At 48.4% G+C, this 22,432-nt stretch overlaps 1 protein-coding gene across 2 annotated transcripts in view; it reads left to right on the top strand.

Annotated features, from left to right (window-relative positions):
* Nucleotides 1–22,432, top strand: part of ERMP1 (endoplasmic reticulum metallopeptidase 1) — a 689,629-nt gene that overhangs the window by 235,445 nt on the left and 431,752 nt on the right. For both annotated transcript variants that reach the window (XM_078675921.1, XM_078675920.1), the window contains exon 3: nt 13,418–13,545. In XM_078675921.1, the coding sequence (XP_078532047.1) occupies nt 13,418–13,545 (128 nt within the window). The remainder of the gene's footprint in view (nt 1–13,417; nt 13,546–22,432) is intronic.

Below are 22,432 nucleotides of genomic sequence, written 5' to 3'. Positions count from 1 at the left end.
TTCTGACCATAATGATTCCTCCAGATCATTGCCCAACAAACAGTCAACTGGGAGGGCTGCACTAACAACAACCCTTTTGAGGCCAGTTACTCCTCCCCAGGAGAAATTAACAGCCACACTATGTGTAGTGGTGGTGTTGCTAGCATTGGTCACTAGGTAATTCTCACCTAGTATCTGTTCAGGGTCCACAAAGTTAGGTGTCACCATAGTGACACTGGCACAAGTGTCCCTGTAGGCCTGAGCCATTTTGTCATTGATTAAAGGCGTCTGTCTGTACTTGCCCAGGTTACTAGGACTCACAGTAGAGGACATAGCTATGTCCCCCTCACAGATCAGAACTGCCTGAGTAGGGATCCTGACTAGGCCAGTCTCCCCCTCAGATCCCAGGGTTAACCCTACTATCCCCTTGGGTTGTGTACTACCACTGCTTACTGTACTAGGGGGTGCAGGTGTCTTAGGGACTGCAGTAGTAGCCACTGGGTTCCTTTTAGTGCATTCACTTCCCCAGTGAGAAGTAGACTTACAAGTATTGCACCAAGGTTTCTTAGGGCCATCATTTGTCTTCTTCTTTCCATTTTGGGAACCACCCTCCTTATTATTAGTTTGGGGGCCTGTAGAAGACTTCTGGTCTTTATCTTTCTGATTACCACCCTTCTGATCTGCTTTCTTCTGATCACCTCCTTGGTTCTGGGGTTTCTGCTTAACCCTTGTTCTGACCCATTTGTCTGCCTTCTTTCCCAATTCTTGGGGAGAGGTCAGATCAGATTCTACAAGGTTTTGATGCAATAGCTGCTTTTGACAGTTAAGGATCTGCTCTCTCATTATAAGATTGTACAATCCTGTATAGTCTGAAACTTTACTTCCCTGCAACCAACCCTCCAGAGCCTTAGTGGCACAATCAACGAAATCAGTCCAGTCTTGAGTCTGTGCTTTTTGGGTGTCTCTGAACAACAACCTGTATTTCTCAGTGGTTAGGCCAAACCCATCAATAAGAGCACTCTTCAAGACAGAGTAGTTTTTAGCATCCTTAGGTCTAACTGTGAGGAGCTTATCTCTCCCTTTCTCAGAAAAGGAGAGCCACAAGATTGCTGCCCACTGATCCTCAGGGACCTGCTGTACCATGCAGGCCCTCTCAAGAGCAGTTATCTATTTGTGGATATCATCCCCATCTTTGTAGGGGGGCACAATCTTACTCAGGTTTCTATGATCATAGGACCTGTCTTTATCCCTGGGGATAATGCTGCCACCAGTGGGAGTCTCCCCACTCAATCTTTGCTCTCTTGCAAGAGCAAGTCTAGCTTGGGCCAGGGCTAATTCCTCTCTCTCTATCTGGAGATTAACTGCTCTCATCCTGGCTTTATGCTCCCTTCTTTGAGGGGAAGTCATTCCTCTCTGTGATTCCTTTGAGGCACTAGAAATGTGAGAATCCCTGGAAGGGCTTCTCTCTCTCCTATTGCCTGTGAGAATCCTGTTATGTACTCTGGGGAGGTGCTGTAGATTCCATGTAGATCCAAGTTGGCCTGGCTAAGCCTTGCCACTGGGACCTGGTTATCCCCTTGATCCAAATCTGAATCTTCACCATTAGATTCTGGGTCTGCCTCCACATTCTTTACTTCTGGGGAGGTGTTCTCAGTCTCTGGGGGATCTACTCCTTCTCCTGATCCTGAGGGAACTACCTTAGCTCTCTCTAAGTCATCTTTTTCTAGGATGGCTATCATGATAGGAATAGTAGGGTTGTGACCCTTTCTCAGCTTCCTTGCAGTGCACAAGGCACTCAAGTCTTTGTAGCTGAATTTGTCATAGCTGGAGGTTGCCTGTGGAAGGTCAACCTTCACAGGTAGAGACCCTGTAGGTTCACCTGTGCCAGACATGACTCTAGTGTGGTGTAAGTGATGCACCTACCTACACTAAGTGTTTACCTACTGTCCCTTACTAGTGAGTTGTAGTCCGGGTGTGCTAAGCCCTTCTACCTACAACCACTAAGTTCAGTAGAACTCAAATATGCTAAGCTTTTATTTATATGTACCTATGGTACTTAATGTGATCTTTCAATTTGATAAAAAGATTGCAAAGGTAAAACAGCAAGCTCAAATCTGTACCGCTGCTCACCAATGTGAGAAGTTGGCCTGGTATATGATGTCCACAGTTCTGTGGGCACCCTGTATCAGTCCAAACAATCCCTTATGGTGGTGGTTGTAAGTCAACCTTATAGACAAGCTATCCTAGGGGTAGCATGGACTAAGCAGCCTTAAAGGCTTAACTCCAAAGGACATGTGAAGCCAGCTGTTTTACCATATACAATCCTGTAATATCAAATGAAAGGACACCACACAAGTTATATATTATCAAAATATATGTATTTATTCTTAGAATAATCCCCACTACTCTTTATGAGCAATGAAGCACAAGCGTTTAAATAAAAGCACAGTATAACATAGACAAGTTGCATGTTTTTGGATGAGGCCGGTGGCCTCTCAAACCATATATCAAAAAAGTGATATAACAATCACTAATCGATCTGGGGTAAGGCCTAGGGCCTTGGGAATCGCTTGGACTACGATGCACTAACAGCAGTTAGGGCGGGAGTAGCCCGCGGGATTCGGGTGCAGTGCGGGAAGCACGGCTTGCACCAATGTAAAGTCAATGGTGCGTAAAAGTTACAAAGTTATTGCAAAAGGAGTCTTCCGACTGGACTAGGACTACCAAACTTTAGACTTAGGCACTAGAGGTGTGTACCAGTGTGGGAACACCGGCGCTAGTAAGTTACCTCACCCACAGGATGCGGGTGCACAGGTGCCAACCTGTGTCGGGTTTCGTCACACAGTTCGATGGTGCCTGAGGATGAAGATGCTGCAGGCGTCCAGAAGAGAAGTGTCCGGTGCGATCCAAGGGTGGATCGGAGTTGAAGGGTACCTGAAAGCAGAGGGGACAGAGTCTGGGTCACTAGCCAGTGACCAGGAAGGAACCAGGAAGGAACCAGGCGATGTCGGGCGCAATCAGGTTGATGTCGGGTGCCTTGTCTCCGCTGCCACGTGGACTCTGGGTCACCGAGGATGTCCTGGAGTGGATCACAAGCTGTCCCACAAAGGCTCTCGCTGTCGGCGGTGTCGGCTTCCGGATCGGAGTCAACAAGCCTTGGCAAAGGCAACCCACGCAGGATTCGAAGAAGGTTTAACACTCGGACCAGCAAGGTCTGAGCGGGTGCTCCTTTTCAGGGGAGCGAGTGCCAATCTGGAGCAACCAGACTGGCTGTGTAAATTCAAGGTTTCGTCGGTACTCGGGCCACTAGCCAATGGGCAAGTGTCCAGACCAACGCGTCGAGCAGGAAAATGCAAAAGGGCCCCAAGCAGCTCTTGTCGAGTGTGGAGGGGTGAGCTTCGGTGCACAAGCTGCTCGGGGCTGTAGCTTCTCAGACTCCAATGCACAGCTTCGAGGGAGCCTCGAGTGCTGCACGGTCAGCGCTTCGTGGTTTATTCAAGATGGCCGCTCCCACGCTTCAGGTCGCCTCCAAGGGTCCCAGCTCTGCATGGACTGTGGATCGGGCTGTTGGAAGGCAGGAAAGCTGGCTCTTGTCGGTCTCTGTCGCTCGAGTTCCGGCGGGAACTGCAACAAAGCAAACGTCGAGGTGCTGGATGGTGCCTGTTTGCTCAGGGTGGTCACTCCTTGACAAGGGAGATTCTTCAGTCTTCCACGTCGAGTGGGATGTCGAAGGGTCCTGAGTTTCGTTTCATAAGTTTCAGTCAGGATAATCTGATGTGCATTGGCACTGCTCCCACCTATATTCCAAATCTGGGGGCTGGATTACCTGCTAGGTCCCTCCTATGGGTGGGACCCAGGAAGGGGGTGGTTACACACCTTTCCTTTGTCCAGTTTGCCGCCAAGACTGGGGCTGGAGTGCCCCAGAACCGGTTTGACTGGAATCTGCCCAGTGACACCTTGTGTGCCCCAGGCAGTGTCTAGTTTCATTCAACCCTCCCTGCTACAATCAACTATCTCCTGTCTGGTGTGGTGTAACACCTCCCTGTGACAGGAGATCCTTTGATCAAGCCTCCTCTGTCTAGTTTCGGTCAGCAGCAGGAGGCCAGACTCGTGTCTGTGGCAGCAGCATCCATTTTGTGATGCTGGGGCTCTGGTTAGGATTAACCACATTTGCAGTAAGTAACATGTCTTCTCCCTCTAGAAGGGTGGAATGCTACCCCCGTCGCCAGAATTGGCGAGGGGGTAGTATTCCAAAATGTATGACCCCAAACACGACAAGTTTTGATAAAGCCAAACCAAACAAAGTTAGCATTAACTGCGAGGATTATAATGCACTTAAGAGTATATGGTATGGCAGTATCACTGGTACAGCAGTAAGGAAATGGTTCCGAACACTGCAGACAGGCTCAGCTCATGCTAGAGCACCATCTCACATAAAACCAAGCACTCTGCCTCCAGGATTGTTAAGGCCTGCCATAGGAGTGACTTATAGGTATATATGTGTCCAGATATAGGTTTAGACATAGGTATACTATATCTAAGAAAGGGGTGATTACACCACCTTGCCCCAGCTGTGTAAAAAGCCAGTTGTGTCGATTTAAGTACCAGCCAGTGGTGGCAAAAGATATGCTGCAGCCCCTGGTAGGCCTTGGATGCACCTATGCCCATGGCACCTATAGTGCACTGTATAGGGGCTGACAAGGTGTCCAGTACCAAATCGGTTATGTACCTATAGTTCATGTCTGTGAATTTAGATAGAGAACAGCAGGCTGTGGGTCTGATTAGCAGGCCCACAGCCACATTAAGTCGAAAACCAGTGAAGCAAAAAGCAAAAATTGGGGTGACCATAGGATAGCAGACCCTACTCTCCTACACACACAATGGCCCTTATTTTGGCTACTGGTAATCCTCCTTTCACATTGCTGAGGAGATCATTTGCATCAGAGGAGTACAATTTAATATGTAACTATAGGGATTCAATATCCTTGGTCTTTGCTGGCCTAACCCTGTCTCCACGCTGCTATCATAGGTTTGATATATGTTGGTTATAAATAGTAAATCTGTAATAGAAACCTCAAAACACACAAGATGATGGACGGAATGTTGCACAATGGCAGAACATTCACCCCCAGTCACAGATCTGGGTTTAATCCATCGTTATTTTGCTCACCAAGCCATCCCAGTTCAGACATGGCCATATGCAAATCAGCCTTGACCCTGTGCCTCATGGGAACAGTCCAGCCCGAACTGCCAAGCCATGTCTTCCCTGGACCGGAATCAAGCATCCTAGGACCGGTTTCTGGCTATCAGCCGTCTTCAGCCAGGATAGCTTGAGTCCAGTGGCTTAGTGAGCATGGGACCCACGTCTGGGAATACCCTTCCCACAGAGGGTGAACAGCAAAACACACAAGATGATGGACGGAATGTTGCACAATGGCGAAACCTCACACCAGTTAGTGCAAGCTCCCAGTGGAAGTTGAACCTGGCTGCTGCTGGTCCACAACCCACACCCTCGGTGCCGCAGAGAGACACAGGACACCAGTGATGCTGCCAAGTGTATGTTGTTCAAGGCTGGGCAAACTTAGCAGTCACTTTATCTTTTGAAAACGACTACATCCTCCCTCAAACAGAAACTGATACTCCATGCTGTGCCCGCAGCAGAAACCACCATTCATTCCATTCATTTCCGAGGGTCTGATCCCAACTCAGGTTAAAGAGGACTGCTTCTCACTTTTGGTGCCCTCTGCCTAACTTGGCATTGGGAAACTGGATGCCAGTGGCTATTGCCAGGTACACACTGCAAACTTGTATGCAAGGGAGACTGTTTAGCACACAATTGCCACATGGCGGGTTGCACCTCTTCTTGGACCGCTCATCTCCTGCTTATTATACCCACACCACCTCCCAGAAGTTAACACTTTGACCTGCCGATGGCCAGGGTCCAAACTTGCTGTGATGAAGTCTGAGATCCCTGTTTTAACAGTGTTCCCTCCCTTGAAGGAATCTTATTCTGTGTGTGAGGTTTTATTTTAGATCTTCAGACTGTTCCTCAAAGTGACTTAATGCTGCTTTGTGCTTTTAATGTACAGCCTGTCCTGTCCCAGGCTGTTTGTCATACAACTTTTGTTGCTTGTTTCTTTGGTCAATTTTGGGCTGTTTGTTGGGCCTCTCAACTTGGACTGTGCTGCTAATGTTCTCTAAGGGCCAAGTAAATGGCTGTCCCTCACACCATCAAGTCTCCCAGCACAGCAAGTGTCATGTAGTTCCTACAAATCTATATAGGATCTGCACGTTTAGACAACATAAACTAAGGGATTGGTGTTTAGGCTGATTCTAGACACCCTCGCAGGATGTTAGTCTGTGGACCAGCCAGCTCACAGTGTCACTATGAGCCTCTCATACCAAGGAGTTTTTGGCAACTATTGAACATGACCACCCTGACCCCTCAGGGATCGTGGATACAGTACTTTTGGCTCAGTCACTAGTGCTTACTTCATCTCGGAGAGATGCACAGAATAAACGGTATGGACGTTTTTAATAAGCATTTATTGAACCAGCATCTTTCGGGTATAAAATACGTGTGCTGCAACAACCATTAGACAAACATATGTATACTGTTATTTCCACCAACAGAATGAAGAAAAGGTATACTATACTATAGTGCTAAAACAATGAATATATGCCGGCTTATGAATACATGACAGTAAGAATGCGTACTCCTACGATCTAACCCCAACTAGATGTACCGAAGTGTTCCTATCATGCATGTAGGTGCATAGCCAAAAATTCCCCCAGGGAAGAGCCAACCCCATATCCTTGACGTGAGAGAATGAAGAACTTCGTATTGGTCTTGAGCTGGACACCCCGCAAGGGATGTCAGACCACTGCATGCTTGAGTGCCTGCATGAAGGATCCTCAGCGTCTTGCATCAGCATGGAAGCTTTTCCTCCTCTGGTTTACCCAGCGAAGTTAAGGTACTTATATAACCGAAAGGTACCCGCAGGGGCTCTACCTAGATGTGTCCTGGTACTGTGAGCATGTCGACCAAGGATGACGATAGTGGTGACCTTTATACAGAGTTATTATGCAGATGATGGTAATCCTGCTGTGATACTGAGAATCCTCATGCATTATAAATGAAGCTAGTTTTCAGGTAAAACCACATATTTCTGCAGCATCTACCTAGATAAAAGGTCAGCGCCAAAACCGTTGTGTAGAACAATGGTAGGACAAATGTAGGTAAAATGGCGTGCAAATACCTAGGCCTATGTCTGGGTACATTGGGGCTAATAACACCCACTCATCACTTGACTGGACAAAGCAACAAATGCTAAAATATGCCTGTTTTTAAAAGCATCTAAAAATATAAATATTAAAACGTGTTAAAAAAATGGTGTAAAAGTTAAAAAGCAATACAAGTCCTCTAAATAGACAATATATGGCTAGACCAACTGAGCACACCGAAAGCCATAGTGCTCAGTGAGAGCAGAAGAGGAAAGTGATACCAAAAATTATGTTTACGAATTCCAATTTAGGTTGTTTTTGAAAAAGTCCGAAATGTTCCCAGCACACGGAGAGCCAAATGTCTGTGTCCTGTTTCAAACTGAAAAATCAGATTTAATTCAATTGTAAAAAGGTTTCACTATTTCTGCGGAATCCAAAATGTATGTTCTGCCAAAATTTAGGAATCCTAAAATGATTTGTGGATTTTTATTTTTTAGAGTCTTTAGATGTTGGCGCAGCCGACATTTTTATAAAAAAAAATTGGCTGCATGGCTCTTTCCTTCACCTGAGAGCTCATATCCCAAAAATAGGACATTGAGGTGGACTATTTTTTATTTTTGTTGAAGTTAAATTTGTAGCACTCAGAGGTGAACCCCAGAATTATGCTGTTCACCCTGTTAAAATGATCCAATAATTCATTGTCGGTTAGATAAATATCATCGACATAGGACAATGCCTGCTCATCAACATTTTGAAGTAACTCTGATACTGTTGCTGAAAATAATTCAGGGCTATTCTTATTCCCCTGGGGCAATCTACAGAATTGACTCTGTGAGCCGAGGGCTTTCAATGTTGTGAAATGTCTGCTTTCAGGCACTATATTCTGGCAAAAGAATCCATTTGAGATATCCAATGTTTTGTGTTTTTTTTAAATAATGTTCTTCATTAATGCACCACTGTCAAATGCCTGTAGTCTAAGACTAGACAATATGAATGGTCCGGTTTCGTTACAGGAAACAAAGGATTATTCATGGACGAGGTGCAATTTTCAATCACACCTCGATATTCAAGTTGATCTAAGATCTCCCTGGCTTCTTTTTTTAAATCCTGTTTTATTGGGTACTGACTTTGTGGAGTTGGGGTAGTTTTTACTGGATTACATGGTGAGGGGACTCAGCATCTCACCGTACATGATTGCGGTATAATGCAGGAGCTAGTGCTACCGCCCACTCCTGCGTGTGTGAATGTTTTAAAGATTCAGGAAGGAGGTTGGAGAAAACTGGTAAAATTGCTGTTTCTCTCTTTGGGCAGTCCATTATGAACACAGGAGGCCAATCTTTTTCAGCCAAAAGGATATTTTATCTAATGGTCCGGTTCTTCCAAAAGAGACTCTTCACTTTCCTGGGTATGTCCCCCTCCATATGGTGTGCTATTTCAAATAACTGGTGTGGGACACTTACCCTAGTATCCATTTCTTTTTAGAAGAATCAGAACCTTGCTTGGAGTTATCCTTTTCAGGACTACCTATTACTTGTGATTTTGCAGGTCTAGCTCCCAAATTATCTCTACCTAATGAAGCATAGATATCTTCGATAATTTTCGGTAAATCTCGTACCTGGTGAGCAGGAGTGCATTCCCCAAGGCGTCAGCGTATAGCCACCGCTGCTGCCTCCCCTTTTATGTATGCTAACATAATCGTAGATACCTGGGAAAAACTGCCTAATAATTTTATCCCTAGGTTCATAGCAGGTTCTGCTCTGTACTCATTATTTGTCTTAATACCTCTGGTATCACTGCTATTGAAGGGGTGGCATGAGTCCTGGTATAGATGGCAGCAAAGATTGTGCCCCAAGTGGTACAGTCCTCTATCTGCGGAACTATTCTCATTGACAAGCAAATTGTTGTTATTCCGTGTCTTTCTTGTGGGCCTGTGTGTGGAAACACAGCCTCTAGTTGTGCTATTTTCTGTGCTATCCAGAATGCCATTTGTTCACGTTTTGTGGGCATTCTTCCCATAACTGTGTTCAGTGTTTGAGGGGTGGTTTTAGTTGAGGTCCTGTGTAGTTGACCTGCTGGGGTAACAATTGTAGGTTGAAGTGTGAGTGTTCTCATAATGAATTGTGTCAGATTTCTGTAAACTTGTATTATTTCTTTGTGAAGTGGACGTACTTTTGCTATTGGCAATGTGTAAATTTCTGGATGCTGTGTGTATGCGGCTAGGACCGGCCAAGTCGCTCAGTCTCTGCTGAGCGGACCAAGTCTCACTTTTTTTGTGGTGTGTGAGAGGGCGCCTTTAAAACAATTTATATGCTCTTGGTAAGTGAGCGGAACTTCTATGTCCTCTTATGGACCGTATTCTTTTTGTATTTCATCTGGAGTATAAGAATGAAATGTATTTGCATGTGCATCTGCAGGTGGGAATATAACGCATGAATAGAATACCTCTGTCCTGAATGACTCTTGTGCCTCAATCACGAATGTTACGGTCCCTCCCTAATGCTGAGAGACCAACATGTTTTAATTTTGCAGCAAGTGCTTTTCTAAAGTTTTCTGAAATGTTTCTCACCTACCTGCTCAGCTTCCTCCCTACTTGTACTAGCATTGCTATCAACCGCAGTGCTTGCTGTCTGAGACACTATGGGTGTACATTTATAAAAAAAAAGATAAGGTTTTTGCACAATATAGGGAACTCTAATCCTTCAAGCTTGAGTAAACCTCCTGCCAATACATAGGGTATACCCACTCTGCTGCGTTTATTTTCCCTTCCCACTCCAGACGTTTCTGGGAAAATGTGAGTAGGGGTCTCTGAGAAAGCATGACTGAACTACTCAGATTTGATAGTTAAATAAGAACCAAACAAATGTTGGCGGTGTTATGTTGTGTAGCTCCTACAAATCTGCGCTTATTGTTTAATGATTGTATTCAGGGGGCGGCCGATTGTGTTGCCCCAAAACAAATGGGAATGGCTGAAAGGCGCCCGCTGACAACACCTTGGTATGGCCCTGAACTTAAACTTCTAATGGTGGAATGTAGAATGTTTGAGCGCCTCTGGAGAGTGGAGTATAACAAAGAGAGCAAACATGCATACAATGGGGCTTTGAAATATTACAAGGAGGCTATTCTGGAAGCAAAACAGGTATATTTTACCGCTAAGATTTAAGAGGCATAAACTCGGCCAAAGAACTTTTTAAATCTGTCACTTTTTTAGCTAAACCACAGCAGGCCAATATATTTAAACCAGATCAGGCGTTTTGTAATCAGCTTGCGACTTTCCTTCAGAATAAGGTTTAATTGATATACAACAATCTTGCCAATTTGTCTAACATCATGGCAAATAACAACCAATCATCCTCTGTGCTGGAGACAGTGCAGTGTAAGTTAACAAATTTTAAACCACTCGGGCAGACGAAGTAATTAACCTCCTTCAATCAATAAAATCTGGGTCACCTAATGGCTCATGTCCCCCCGCTATTATGCACTTGGCCGCCGAGAAGCTCAGCGAGACGCTTACCCCCTGTTTAATCAAGTTCTGGCAGCCGGGATCTACCCTGCGGCCTGGAAGAGAGCTTGTATTGGGACAATCCTGAAGAAGCCAACGTTCGACCCCACTGAGTGTAAAAACTATCGCCCGATCTCGGGTCTACCCTTTGCAGCCAAGATCTTTGAAAAATCGGTTAATAAGACACTTACCACCTATCTAGACACTAACGGGCTACTGGACCCTACGCACGACATTCCACTTAGTCTGCTCTGATTGCTGCCACAGAGGGGATCCGGCAAGTGGTGGATGGGGGAGGGGTAGGGCTATTCTCGTTCTCCTGCATTTGTCGGCCGCATACGACACCGTGAATCATACGGTGTTGGTGCGGCGGCTGCCGGAGGTAGGAATTGGGGAGTTGGCCTTGTCCCTCCTCTCCTCCTTTCTAGAGGACAGGAAACAGAGTTTGAGCTGGGACGGTTTACAATCTGACAGTTTCTATCTGCCCTGTGGAGTCCCACAGTGATCAGCTCTGTCCCCGACGTTATTCAATATCTATGTGACGCCGCTGGCAAGACTCATCAGGAAACATGGTTTCACATTTGTATCCTACGCTGATGACTCACAATTGGTGATCTATTTGTCGGACAAGCCTGAGATCACAGCTGCTAGCTTCTACGCCTGTCTAACGGATATTATGAAGTGGATGAGCCCAAGTGTCTTGAAGATCAACACAGAAAAAAACAAAGTGATAGAGTTTGGCAATGGGAAGTCATTGTGGAACAGCTCCTGGTGGCCGTCTGAGGCGGGCGGATGTCCTCGCCCTGTGTCGAAGGTCAGGAATCTTGGAGTCATCTTTGATGACCAGCTTCATTTTTCAGCGCAGGTCAATAGTCTTAACGTCTGCCAGTTTCTTTCTATTAAAGACTCTAAGTAAGATCTTTCCTTTCATCCCTCCCACGCTACAGAAGACTGTAATGGTTGCCCTCTTTTTGTCCAGATTGGACTGTAGTAACTTGCTGTTCTTGGGTATCGATAAAGTCCAGATAAAAAAACTGCAATCGTTACAGAATGCAGCAGCACGATTACTCTTGAACCTTCCCAAGGGCCATTGTACGTCACAGGGCATAAGGGCGTTACACTGGCTCCCTTTACAGCAGCGAATAGAATTCAAGGCTCTCTGCTTGGTGCACAAGGCATTCTATGGAGGGGTCTCAGATGACAGCCAGGAAATGTTCAGGCTTTACACCCCCTACCGTAACCTCCGATCAGCCAGCCTCGGCCTGATCTGCTCCTCCAGGACTCGAAGAGCAAGATGGGGGCGGAGGTCCTTGGCCAGCTGTACAGCAAAGCTGTGGAACAAACTGCCAGTGGCTTTGAGACTACAATCCAATCTATTACTTTGCAGGAAAGCTCTGAAAACTCTGCTGTTTACACACAAGTAGACTTGGCTTAGTCTCAGCTCTTCGCTTACACACTCCAGCGCCAAGACGCTGCTGCATTCGATCATCAACGTCTGGGAGACATGCCCCCAGGCCAGGTAACCCTACGGCTTTGGTAACCATTGTATTAATGTTGTATGGTCTTCTTTCTTTTCCTACAATAATCAATTTAGTTGCTGTAGGCACATTTATTTGCTATTATGATTTGTTCTTCTTTGGAACCAAAATGGCATCCCTCATTCTCATCCCCAGTATCAAGATTCTAGAATACTCGCCACCGAGTATATTTCATGGCACATAATTTCTCTTTTTATAGTAGTTTTAATATCTGGTGCACTCCGCAAAGACGGTTCTGGACTTTCCACAGTTTCCCCAACACTGGCCAGACACATTAAAATGTATTTTCATGAGTTTGATTGTGACATGATGCCAGTTCATATATTTAATTTGTGTTTTCCTTTGTTCGACGCCCCTAGGTTAGTGCAAATGCATGATACTATGGTGTGACGTCATACTGATTTTTAGCAAGTGCCTTTCCCCCTCGGTTCAGACAATTCATTTAGGTATTTTGCCCGCATCAGTGAGTTTTTTTGTAAACATTTGATTTTAACGACATTTTCTAGAGTTCGTTTGACGGGATGCTCCGTCAGCACGTGGGTGCTATCCTGTCTGGCAGTGTGGGCAGATAAGCACCTCAAGGGCCAGTAGTAGAAAAATATGCTTTGCACGTTCAAACAGAATACAAAGATTTTAGGACCATTGCATAGTGCGAGAAACAGCACAAAATATTACTTTCCCAAGAGTATTAAACAAGCACTATGTACGGAGCAGCAGGCAGGGAGGGGGGGTGCATCAAATAGTACCTCAATTAGGTGGGGAGCAGCGGATGGGCACAGATTAAACTTGAATTAATCTGTGCTTAGTCCCTGCTGCACGGCCAGCGTCGGAAGTGACGTTTCAGCTGCATTGGCCACTTACAGTGCCGGTAAAGAAGAGTGACGTGAAGACAACAAATAGTATGTCACAGGCGGGCTCCAAGCCCTTTACTGACTACAGCAGCGTCTTGCAGCGAGACGCAAGCGCATGCATTCGCAGGCTCGACCCTAAAAATGACGATAAGTGTCATGATTTTGAAGAATCAAAGTTCTTGCCACTGTGAAGTAGCCTGCACATATTTCTTATGCTGGGGTGCCGAATGCAGTCTGACTTTTAGTTGTGAATTAGTGCATGCATCCTTCTGAGAAATCATATGTACAGTATGCAATTACAAACTATTATTTACGTGCCTTTTCAGGTGCCAGTGACGATGCAGTCAGCTGTGCCGTGATGCTCGAAGTTCTACATGTGTTGTCAAGGTCTTCTGAACCCCTACAGCACGCAATCATATTCCTGTTTAATGGCGCTGAAGAAAATATCCTACAGGTAGGTGAAAGTTTATAGTAATGCCATTAAGCGGGTCAATAAAGAGTCTGTTAACCACTATTACATGCATGATCCCTCCCTCATTGAGCTCCGCCTTGCACCTCGGTGACAGTCTGTTTGAAAAGCACAAAGCAGGCAGGCTGCCTTGTCACCTTATCTCATTGATTGCTTTCCTTCACCTTTGTGTCTTTCACAATAGCCACATTTTAGGACTTCCTCTCTTGTGGCTGCTTTTGTTTTCACCCTTTCTTCTCCACCTATCTGTCATCTCTTATCTTAGTGGTACACCAGTTTGACCACTTTTGAGTCAGGCTCGTTCGGATTTCAAACAGTGGCAGTTTGAGGGAACCGCAGGAGATGACTGAAGATGTTTTTGCGAAGCTCTGAAATGTATTCCATGGCACATTTGACGCCCCTGTGTAAGGCTTTCTGCTCCAATACTGATAGATGGCATACAAAGTACACTTCCCCTTCTCCCATTCCCCTTTATAAGGAACAACTGAGTCAGTCTTTTGTATTCACAGTGTAAACTTTATTAACTTACAGATACGGCCAATTACTCCATTGGCCTCTCTTCTATTAATCTGTGATCATCCTTTATTCTTGCTTTATTTAAAACACCACAGCACGCAAATAAAATATCCAGGTTATATATTTCCATGTATTTACAATTGCCTCTCTACATGTCCTCTTTGTACTCGGGCTGTGCCAGCAGGCCACAACCAATATACCCTGTTCTCCTTATGCTGACCGCCCCCCGGCCAACAGAGCAGCAGGTAGATAATTTGCCACTGCTTGTGACAATCACCGGCTTCCTGGGTAGAGCCAGAGAGTCCAGAGCCACCAGCAGGTCAGCCCCCTCTCCCGCCATCCCGGAGCCCCAATAGACTTCAAGCCCTGTTCTGGGGCCAAGCATCCACCGACAAATGGAGTCCCTGTCATTTCTCTTGCCCAGGACCCCGCCACAGGGCGAGGCGTCACTGGCGGACTCGGGCTCCCCCCCCCGTGCATTCTAACTCCTCGGCGAGGGCTCCCAATACCGTCTGTATAAACAAATCACAACCTGCGTCAGACAAGTGTACCCCATCCGCCGCATACAGCTCTGCCCTTGATGTCTGTATTAACTTGGTCCTGATGGTACGAATGCTGGAATTCTTTAGAATTTCCGCCACTGACTGATTCAGTCTCCTTACTCACTTATTCGCTGCCTTCGGGGGTGCCCTCGCCGCCCATACTTGACGCGGTATCACCTCGGACCATAGTATTTTTGTGTTAGGCAACATGTTCTTAACCACTGACAAAACTGAAAAAAGGGCCTCCTTTACACCCCTCCTTCCTGCTGGGATCATATCATTGCCACCTGAATGGATCCCCAATAGATCGGGAATCTGCATGCCCCTGGCCATAGCACCCCGCAGATCGGTAGGCACCTCCGCTAGCCGCCGTCCGCCTACCCCCACCCAATGGTGGTCAATTTCCTTTGCATTCTGTACTCTTTTCTCGCACGACTTCTTGAAGATGTGCCCTGATCTGCTAATAAAAGAGTGGCCACACCAGCATACCTGGGCCCTCTGTGCCGTTGGACCTAGATCAAATTTGAAAAGGGGAAACGATCAGCATGGTACAGGACAAGTGGAGGAGACTGACTACTTATGCTAACTGAGGGCGTACATAACGCTCAAAACACATAGACTTCCACCGCCCCACCCTCTTAATGGTTTCCTCCAGGAGGCCTAGGGAGGCTGCCGTTGTGGCTGCACCGATGCGGAATGAATGAGATGTGAAATGCATCACGTCCACCCCTAGCCTTTCCAGGGCACGCTTACATATCCTCGTGAACTAAAATCTGGGGAGCAGAATGCCATCTGCGTGCAATAATACCCTGCTGTCGCCACCCTTTGGTCTCATCTGAAGAAAAATATTGGCCAAGCTTACCGGGCAACATATTGCCCCCACCATTGACCCCAACTGGACCCAGGTTCCTTTCCCCAACTGGTCCGTTTCAGATTTCCGCACCCTGACCTGAAGGGACTCTCTGGTCAGGATTACATGCTCACAGCGTATGCCCCCTTCTTTGTCTGATTTTGACGCTGGTAACCATTCTGAAACCCTAAAGGCCCCTAAAAACACAAATGAGTGCCATTATAAGTAACTGCGTCTCGTAAGGCGTGGAGCAAATTCTGGGCAGAATTTCCAAGATACTTGTTAACCTGCTCCCGTCTATGGGTCTCCTACCGTCCTTCACTCCTGGTGCCAATCGCTCCCAACCCCTCATAGTTCTTCAAACGCTTGGGTCTTTTGTGGGGGTCTGCCACCCCCCCTAAACCTGCATAAAATGCTATTGCCGACAATTGTCTCCTCACCATTGCTGGAGATCTACCGCTCGCTTTCTGCTGCACTATGAACTCCAGGACACTTTGCGGTAAGAACTTCTCTACTGCCCCCGCCCCCCTTAAAGTAGTCAGGTATGCTTGCCATGACCTCTCATACATACTCTTGGTCTTGGGGGCCAAAGACGCCGTTATCAACTCAGGGGCTGTGGGGCACCAAGCTTCCATAATCCCTCGGGGAAGTTCGTCATCTGTCTGTCTGCCTGCGGCCATCGGGTGCGAAAATCTGCCAACAAAAAGAGGACAAGACATCAGCAACTGTGTTGTCCACCTCCGGCACATGTCTGGCAGGAAAGTGTACATTGCGCTGCAGGCATCGCAAAACTAGTTCCTTCAATAGGCGCAGGACCCAGGTGCATTTCGCTCTCTGTTAATCGCCATGACTACATACATGCTATCTGACCAAAATACGTGTCTGTTTGCCAAAATGTCGCCCCACAAATGTAACGCCACTATGATTGGGAACAATTCTAAGAAGGTAATATTGCGGGCGAGACCTGACAATGCCCACTTCTCCGGCCAATGCTGCATACACCACCTGGGACCTAAGACCGCCCCAAAGCCCACACTGCCCGCCGCATCTGTGTACAATTCCAACTCGGCATTGGGTGGACTCGTCTGTTGCCAGACCACCGTCCCGTTAAATACTTCCAGAAAACCTTTCCAGATAGCTAAATCGTGGCTCACGTCCGCCGATAGCCTGGTGTGATGATGCTTGGCGCGCAAACCAGACATTGCCCTCGCTATACTCCTAGAAAAGGCCATGCCATGGGTATGACTCGAACCGCAAAGTTCAGCTGCCCCACCAGAACCTGTAATTGGTGCAGAGTCACCTTCCGTGCCAACAAACAAGACTCAATGGCTGACTTGAAAGCTGCTACCTTATCCTGGGAAAGCCTGCAGACCCCTTCCTTGGTGTCTATTTCAATGCCTAGGAAGGTGAACCGAGTAGTTGGACCCTCTGTTTTCCCCGCGGCCAATGGCACGCCCAGCGCTTTTGCCAGGTGCTGGAAGCCCAGCAGGGCCTTCCTACATGCAAGGGAGCCTGTGGTCCCAGAAACAAGAAATCATCCAGGTAATGTACCACTTCGCAAGATGTCACCGACGTTAGCAATTGTTCCACCGCCCATTCTAAAAATCTACTGAACGTTTCAAACACCGCGCACGCGATGGAACACCCCATTGGCATGCAGAGGTCAATGAAATAATCCCCTTCAAAGGTGAACCCCAAGAACTTGGTGTCGTCAGGGTGTACCGGCAGGAGGCGGAAGGCAGCTTCGATGTCTGATTTAGCCATAAATGATCCTTCCCCTAGCGCCTGCAACTTCTGGATTGTCATGTCAAAGGTGGTATAACGTACCGTGCACAGGTCTGGGTCAAGTTTGTCATTGACTGACAACCCTGGGGGGCTCGACAAGTTGTGAATCAAACGGAATTTTCCTTTCTCTTTTTTTAGGTACCAACCCCAATGGTGAGCATACAAGGTAAGGCCTCAGCAAATGTTGGAAGGGTCCCGCCACCCTCCCTAGCGCAACTTCTCTCGCGATTTTCTGTCTAGCCACTTCTTGGTTTTGAAGCACTGATCGCTGGTTGCGCGGTGGAGCTGAGGACGGGGTAGCTGAGGACGGGATGCGGAAACCAAAACGAAAGACATTATGCAAAAACTGGGCCTCTTGTAACTTGTTATATTTACTAAGGAGGTGTGTCAGCACGTGGAGCTGGATGGGCGTTGGTAAGCTTTTAGGATGCTTGTGGGGGGCGTCCTTTGCCTGGGGCTTGGTTGTGAGCAGGCTGCTCTTTTGGTCTCTCCAATTTCTTGTAACATCTAATCTCTGGGTGTGCCGGGCCGCCACAGAAGGAACAACGTTTAAACTTACATGCTGCACCCCTGTTGCACTCGTTCTTGTTGAACTGCCAGCAGGCCAGTTTTTTATCTCCAGACCCCTTGTCCCCCCTAAAGGGCTGACTAGTCTTGTTCACGGGTATTGAAATACTGAGTACCATATATTAATCTCACGCTGGTCCCACGCTATCTCTGGACGAACTGCCTTCATTTGCCTGAATTTGTTGTCGTACTGGAGCCATCCTGTCCCTGGGAATTCTGACGCCGCCCCATGAATCATGGATATTGAACTGATTAATTGGGCTGCCACTGCGGGGTACCTCTCTACCATAACGGCCGCGTAGATTGCTAACCCTATAATCCAGTTCTTGATAGACCAGTGTACCCACACCTACCCACTCCTTTTTCTGTTTGAACTCTCGTACCTTTCCCACCCTGGTTTTCCCCGGGACTACCCCGGCGTTTATGAGGTCGAACACATCTATATACTCTACCCTCCATATCTTCTCTTTGATTTCCATTGGCACGTGCCATGTGATCCCCGCCAAGGGGGACAACGCCATGGATGCCGACCCTTAAATTAGTGGGCTGTATGCTAGTGCTGCTAGCCCAGTGACTGTTGAACCCACGGCCATAGGGGAAGCCATTGCGGGGGCTGTAGCGGTTCGCTTGCGACGTTGCCGCCACCACCACCGGGGATTGAGCCACACCCCCTGACTGTACCCACACTTGTGCTATACCACTGCCTTGATGCGCGACCCCGGTGGAGCGGTTTGCGGGGCGATATGTGACTGGATCTCCCCCACCCCCCACCCCGTCTGCGAGAAATCGTTCATTGCATTGGATCCCCCAGCAAGGCCCATGGAAGGAACATTCAACAATTGTGCTGGGCCAGCCACCAGGACTGTTGTCTATCACCTCTGCCTCACCTGAGGTAGTTGCCTGAGAGTGCCCCGCTCTATTGCGCTTTTCAGGTTGTGCATCTTTAAATCTCTCCGGTGAACGCTGCACCCGCTTGGCCTGCGTTGCCTGTTCTGATGGGCTCGTTCCGGCCCCTTGCTTCAGTGTCTTTAACGCCCAGTCAACTCCTTTTTCTTTAGTGACCTCCAAAAGCTCTGTCAGCGCGCGAAAGTCGTACTTTGTGGCCTGGGCGTCCTTGCCCTTTTGGGCCCGTCTAGGTGGCATTCTGCACTTAATGGAAACTGAAAAGCATTCGTATTCATTCTCTTCACTCTCTTGCCTCCTGTGCTCTGGGGCCTGAGGCTCCCCCATGACGCATGCGCCCCTTTACCGGTGCCTATAATCCTCACCAGTGCTCGCCTTCACCCTGTATACCATGCAAATTAAGCTCGACCCGTTACACATTAAACCTACCAACTGTTGAAGCAGCCGCGTTTTGTGTCCTCATTTTAAAACACACTGGCGAGCACTATTGTTATAGCTTCTAACGTCATGGAGTTTAATTCATCTTGCCCAAGCCAGATGTTTGCAGAAAAATTAAATTGAAAGGTTTTAGTAATGTACCAAATGGTTTGTACCTAATGCGCCCTTTGTGTTAAATCTTCCATGCCCCTTAGCTGCCCTTTAAAATTTCTTTTTATAACGCTCTGCGCAGGGCCCGGGCACCATCTGGCGTTGTTAACATGCGCCCGATCTGAGGAAACCCCTGATTAGTAGCGACTCCCCCCCCCCCCCCCCCCCGCCCCCCACCCACCCCACGAGAGCCGCCTGTCCCTCTGCCTTGCAAACTCCACTCCCTCATCTCTTCTATAGCACTCCGAGCCAGGGCCAGGCCTCATCCAGTGTCGCCAAACCTGCCCGACTCGGCGCCATCCCCCTTCCCATGTTGCCTCACCGAGCCCGCTTCACGCGACTGCCGCCAGAACGCCCCGAGAGGAACAAAATGATGGTGTCACCCATGCGCCTCGGTACCTCTTGGGACGAGCCGTGGCCGGAAGACTCCCAGCTCCGTCGATGTACCGGGAATCACCCAGAGCAATTCTGCCCCTCGCGCGACGCACGCACCAGGCACTTCCAAGCACTCTGCCACAATCCAGTGCCCGTTCAGCACACAGAGCCTCCTCATCGATGTACCGGGAATCGCTCGACTCACACCCGCACCAGGCACCTCCAAGCACTCAGCCACAATCTAGCGCCTGTTCAGCACACAGAGCCTCCGCATCATGCCCGCACCAGGCACCTCCAAGCACACGGCCACAGCACTCGGCCACAATCCAGCGCCCACTCAGCGCCCGTTCAGCACCACACTCGACCATTTACTGTGAGGCCTATTTATCTGCAAAGAATCGCGCGTTCGCTCCTCGTGGTCCACCTGGATAACTTGTCTCGCGACCTCCGAACCCATTGCAGGAAAGTGGACAAAGAGGGCGTCGTTCTCGCCCCTCCGCCTTTTAAGCCCCCGGACACTTATTACTTCCGGGTCCCCCGCGTGACACTTGTCCGGTCTCGGGGCTCAAAGCCCTGTCTAACCTGGCTCAGGCATTTGCTGCCACTATAGGCACCATGCCCCCTAGGTGGGGTGGCGCCCGTCATTTTGTTCTCCCTCCAAAAACAGAGTCTAACATTTGGTTAAAATTTTCAGCATTAGATTTTCATTGTAACCAGTTTCTGAAATTTTCGTTCAGTGTATTATCGCTTCCATCCACCAGTTGCTTTCTTTCATTATTTATCTTGCAGTTGTCTACATTTGGGGTTCATGCTGGTCCAGGCATCAATAGTGCATGATTTGTGATGATTCTGATCCAGAGGGAACCTTAACCGCATGCGCGCTAGCGGTTTTCCCGCTGCGCGCTGCGTTTTAAAAAAAGCTGCGTTACATGACGAGGTACGAGCGTCGTCGCTCATGATGAGCTGAGCTCGTCATGAGCGCGGAAGTGGTTAATGTGGTCAGTTCCTCCCAGCTTTGGGTGCAGTAACTAAATGTTCTTCATAGTGTACCTGCAGCAAATACATCATTTGAATGTGCCAGCAGTGTCCTGTTCTGCGCTCATCCAAGGAGTATGGGTAGAGCTTTGGTTTTTAGCCTTTGTAAGGGCTGTCAATCAAGCCCTGTTCATAACCAACTTTCTAGCTTCCCTTCCTCAAATCATTGTGTTGTGCAGTGATCTTCAAATCTTTTACTGCTGCTCCCTCCCTCATGTAAAAAAAAAAAGTTTGAGGCATGTGGGCTGCTGAATTCATATCTATAGCATAGATCGCCGCCTAGTGTTGGGTCCGGATGATTGCACATTGTTGTCCTGGAAGAGTCTTCGAAGTATCACGAGATAGGTGGCTCCTCCCCTGGACTACAGTGCGCATGGACATCGACTCCATCCCCAGATTGTTTTTTTCCGCCATTGGGTTCGGATGCATATTTGATCACTCAAGATCGGAATCGATAGAAACTTTCCTTTAGGCCCGAAGGCCTTTCCTTAGCGTCGGTATTGTCTTGCGTTCGGTGCCCGGCTCTGTTCCGGCTCAGTTCCCGAGTCGGACTTCCAGAGGAGTCGCATGGCTCTTCGGTGCTCGAGGCCCAGTCGACGCAACCAGACTTTCGACTACACATCATGGAACGGAGCCCGTTCAAGAAATGTCCTGTGTGCGGATCTAAGTATCCCCACATCGACGTCCACCCGGTGTGCAACAAGTGCCTGTCGCCGGATCACGATGAAGCCAACTGTATGGCTTGTTCCCGTTTTCGCTCTAAGAAGACTATTCGACTTCGGCGCGTGGCGCGCCAGGAGGCCCGGCGGTCGGCACCGGTTGACATTTTCGAGGGGGAAGAAGCGGACGAGCAGGAAGTTCGAGATCCGCTTTCTACTCCGGCAGAGGAGATCGACTACAACTACGACGCGGACGTCGAAGTAATCGATGCAGAAGAAGTCGTCGACGAGGAAGGAGACGACAATGAGGCCTATGGGGCCACGGAAGATAGCTCAGGCGAAGAGCTATGCCCCGATCGAACAATCACTGAGGCTCAGGTCCCGGGATCGCCACATGGCCTTACCCAAGACCTTACAACTGGATCCACGGTCTCGCCTACGGGCCCGACTACGGACACTTCTGCGGAGCCACCATTGGTGAAATCGAAACCGAAAGTGAAAGCTTCGGTCTCGACGAAACAAAGTGATTGAGACGCCATCGACACAGAAGACGTCTGTCGCTCCGGTCGCCTCCTCGTCTTCCGACATGTCGGGGCAGCCGAAGAAGGTTGTCGATCCGGTTAAAGCGCCCAAGGGCATCGAACCGAAGTCGCTCAAGGGCGTCGAGCCCACATCACTCAAGGGCGTCGAGTCGAAGACTGGGGCACCGAAGCCGACTGTCAAGGCCGCTGACCCGAAACCGTCGGCAACGAAGGCAGTCGTCACGGCCGGAGGACACAGCGCTCCAAAAGAGGCACTTCCTACACATCGACCGGAGAAGACCAAAAGTTCTGCGCTCGAGTCGGCACGTGCTGGTAGACCGAGGACGCCTGTCTGGTCGACGAAACCGTCCGCCTCCTTCACAAAACAGGTGTCGGACTCCTTACAACGCATCAGGAGCAAGGCTTCCGGGGTCGATCCGAAGGATTCTTCCACCCCCAAACCCGCTGCCGTGAAGCCGAAGTCCTCGGCGCCAATCCAGTTCACTCTACCACCGGAAGTAGCGCCGAAGG

Source organism: Lissotriton helveticus, chromosome 2_1 (assembly GCF_964261635.1).
Source record: "Lissotriton helveticus chromosome 2_1, aLisHel1.1, whole genome shotgun sequence".
Lineage (NCBI taxonomy): Eukaryota > Metazoa > Chordata > Amphibia > Caudata > Salamandridae > Lissotriton > Lissotriton helveticus.
The sequence above is the reverse complement of the archived record's forward strand: the minus strand, read 5'-3'. Positions and strand labels throughout refer to the sequence as shown.